A 3,792-nucleotide genomic window follows, 5' to 3' on the forward strand; every position below is an offset into this window, starting at 1 on the left:
AAAGTGAGTATGCAGGTGAGATGCGATCTTGTAGCTAAGTACTGCAACATGCATATAGTTGATTTTGTCAGCCAAAAGTTTAATCATGACATCAGTTTGGGAGGTTTCGGTGGGAGGAGGCTGGGGGTGGGATTTTGAGGATATTGGGGGTTGCTGAGGGTGGTGGTTGCTGGAGGCAGAGAGAGAAATACAGAGGGGTGAGAGGGGGTGGCAGCAGTAGGGGAGATCGAGAGAGGCGAGAGGAAAGAAATAAGTCGGGGAGAGAGAATGCAGATGAGAGAGAGAGAGAGTTTTATGTAAAAAAAAATAAAAATTAATTAAATATACAAATGTTAACTTTAGTTAAATTTTTAAACAGATGTCATAATTTAAGAAGGGAGGTGAGCATACACCCTACTTAAAGAAGGTGAGCAAAACTGCTCTCTTTGAAGAGGAGTCCTGATTTAACTCCGATACACTGATTGCAGTCTTTTTCCTCAAATTTTCCCTATAATTAATGCCCAAATATGAAAATAAAAACCTGAAACAAAGAACCCCTGCAACTGTAAGCGCGCCATTCTCTCTGTCTCTCCCCCTCTATCTTTCTCTGGTTCTGCCATAAAATTCTCGAGGGTTACAAAATCGTTCGTTCGCACTCCTACAGAACCGACCTACTTTTGATATCATGAGTAGTAAGAGGGAAAGCCCACTGCGCCTGGAAGATTCAATGCCGAAAAGAGTATGCTCAGCTTTTGAATTTGTTCGATACGATGTTAGACTGGTTTTGAATTTGAGTATGCTCATCATTCGCATCTTTTTCTCTTATAATTCAATTTTTTTTTAACTTGTTCCCCGATATCTAATATATTGTTGTCATCGTTATTTGGGTTATCTTTTTTTTTTTTTTTTGTAAAATAAATTTAATAATTTAATGAGGCCATGCCATGAAATTAAAGACATATGATTGATTATACCTTTAGTACTTACTCCTTTGATGTTTTTTCTTTTGTTTTCTTTGGGCAATTTCAATTCAATTCACCAGAATGAGTTCAATTTGGTGGACCGGATCAGTGAGTTGGCAGATGGAATTCTTGCTACCATATTGTCTCATTTGCCGCTTAACGAAGCAGCAGCTACTAGCATCCTCTCTAAGCGATGGCGCTATGTGTGGGCATATATTACCACTTTCAATTTTGATGCTCATAAAACTTTACTCGGCTTCATTGAGCTCGAAAAAAAGTTACAATACCAGAAAAGCTGTAGATACATCAACTGGGTCAATTCTGTGTTGGATCAGCATAGAGCCTCAAACATCAAACGATTCAGGCTTTGCTTTCCTCTAAATTGTTATTTCACCAACTCCATTAATAAATGTGTACAATTTGCTTTGGAAAAGGGAGTTCAAGTGCTTGAGTTGGATTTTGTTGGTCTTGGTAAACTCGATGATATCTATACTTTTCCCCAAGAATTACTAGGTCTCGGTAATGGTTCTGCTCTGGAGCACTTGATATATTCTAACATTCCAACTCGACACCCTTGCGGATACATTGGCTTGCAGTCCCTCAAAGTTCTTCATCTCAAAGAAGTTGATGTGACGGAACAAGTTCTTGAATACTTCTTGTCTAACTGTCCAGTCCTTGAACGATTATCAGTGTGTTCTTCTCAAAGTTTGGCCAATGTAAGAGTTGTCGGTCCATCGATTCCATTGAAGTATTTAGTGATAAAAGGATTTGGCCTTGATAGCATTGAGATTCGTGATGCAAACCTTGTGTCACTTAATTACGATGGATTGGTTAAAAACTTGCTTCTGAGTAATCTACCGTTTCTGGTTGAGGTATCCATTTCTTGGGCTTTCTGTACCAGAGATGTCATGAGTATTGCCTTCACCCAACTTTCATGTCGTCTTTCTCAGCTAGAGACTCTCAAGCTGGATATCTACAATGGAGTGGTTAGTATATGTAATTATGATGTCTTTGTTTTCTTTTTCCTTTTTTCAATAATGTTTCTCCTTACTCTTCGTTTGGCTTTCAGGGCTACGACAAGAATGTATTGCCTATATTACCAAATCTCAAGCATTTGGAATTAGTGGTTCTTGCAGATTATTATTGGGGCCTTAGTCAGTTAAATTCTTTCATGAAGGCATCTCCTGGCTTGCAGAGACTTGTGTTGAAGGTATCTATTCATACTTGGTAGATACATTGGGTATTTGTATGTTATTTTGCTCACCTTCTATTCATCCTGTTTTCAGTTTTAAAGAAAAAATATCAAACAACAAACACAAATAGTATTGTTGAATTTTTCTGCGGGATTGATAAAACATGCTAATATTTTGTGCTGGTAATTCAGTATGATACTTGATTCTGGAAAATTATGAATTGGTTAATGAAGATGGGAATCAGCATTTGTACTATTTATGATGGGTCCTGTTCAAGGGACACACACTTTGACACACTTTGTTAACCTTTGGATATTCTAACATCTAACTTTTGAATATTCATTCAACAAAAGAACCACTATTTTATGTATTTTTTGGGAAGATTACTTTCTGCAGACACATTGTACGAGGGTCACTTTTAATCTCTACATTTACTAGAACAATCTTCCCTCTCCCTCCTCTTTCACCTTATTTCTTGTTGAAATTCATCAGAAAACTGGTATTGAGCAACAATATGGGCAGGTTCAGAGAAAAAGCTAGTCTTCATATGGTGGTTTGTGCTCATGATGAGTTTTCAGCCGCCTCAAATGAAAAAACATAAATCATAAGGGAGGGAATGGCATGGTTTTATGAGTTTTGAAACTCTGAAGAAGGGACTAGATATGGTAGGGAAGAAGAAGATAAGAGGGGTCTGATATTTGTGTTGGTTTCTTTTATATTGTTTCTGCCTTGTGAAATCTTATCTTCATGTGTTTCGCCTAGGATGGACCCATATATGATATGCATTTGGTTTAATCAAACGTCTGTTATATGACAAGATGATATAATATAACATCTTTATGTTGGATAATTGAGAAAAGATGGGAAACCTGATATTAGACAAAAGCAATGCTGAATTTCTTTTGAATTTTCAGTAGAATAGAAGAAATTGTTAGTTAGTTTTCTCTCCTTCCAGTGATGTTTGTTTTGTGTATCCTATGCTTGGAGATATGTTCTCTTTCATAGTTTATTGGTCTACAGACTTGTGAAATCAATGGTGGTTCTGTTTTTTTTTTTTTTTTGGTAAATTAGACTTGATGATTCATGTTGTTCTTTTTGCATGTACATTAATAAATTTTTTTTTTTTTGGCATAGTTGGAATTCAGAGATCAGAATAAAACAAAAATAAAGGAAGCTGCCAAATGCCCCCATCATAACATCAAGGTAGTAGAACTAGTAGGGTATCGTGGTAGTACAAATGCTGTTGAACATGTCATCTACTTGATAGAGAATGCTGTTGCACTCGAGAAAATTATCATTGATCCTGCTCGGCGTTGGCGCCATCATCATACTGGAGCAGATAAGAGAAATGAAGATGTTAAGGAAGAAGCAAAGGCAAGAGATCATGCTATGCACCAGCTTAAGGAAAAAGTGCCTTCAACTATAGAATTTGTATGCATGTAGTAAGTGCAGTGCATCTAGAGAGTAGAAATTGTTTGTGTTAGTTTTTATCGAATACTAGGGTTTGATTTATCAATGTTTTTACTGATGTGAGCAAACAAGCTCATAGACATGGGACCTTTTGCTTTATTTTCAAGTTAATGCATTTTGATTTTGACTGGCATTCTGATATGTTCATGAATTTTGTGGTAAATTTGAGATAAATGTGTCACATCTAA

The 3,792-nt window shown here is 36.6% G+C and overlaps 1 protein-coding gene across 1 annotated transcript; it reads left to right on the forward strand.

Moving 5' to 3' along the window:
• Positions 1-488: 488 nt before the first annotated feature.
• Positions 489-3,792, forward strand: LOC147283872 (F-box protein At4g22280-like). Its single transcript, XM_086244993.1, has 4 exons — positions 489-718; positions 1,022-1,927; positions 2,011-2,151; positions 3,269-3,792. Exons 1-4 carry the CDS (start codon positions 665-667, stop codon positions 3,575-3,577), a joined length of 1,410 nt encoding a protein of 469 aa, XP_086101119.1. The 5' UTR covers positions 489-664; the 3' UTR covers positions 3,578-3,792.

Source organism: Dryas octopetala, chromosome 5 (assembly GCF_963921425.1).
Source record: "Dryas octopetala chromosome 5, drDryOcto1.1, whole genome shotgun sequence".
Lineage (NCBI taxonomy): Eukaryota > Viridiplantae > Streptophyta > Magnoliopsida > Rosales > Rosaceae > Dryas > Dryas octopetala.

Bases quoted from the DNA above. Each gene is read 5' to 3' on its own strand.
- LOC147283872 (XM_086244993.1), top strand. From the start codon at position 665: ATGAGTAGTAAGAGGGAAAGCCCACTGCGCCTGGAAGATTCAATGCCG. The intron at 1,928-2,010 runs GTTAGTATATGT...TTTGGCTTTCAG, and splicing joins TGGATATCTACAATGGAGTG to GGCTACGACAAGAATGTATT. The intron at 2,152-3,268 runs GTATCTATTCAT...TTTTTGGCATAG, and splicing joins TGCAGAGACTTGTGTTGAAG to TTGGAATTCAGAGATCAGAA.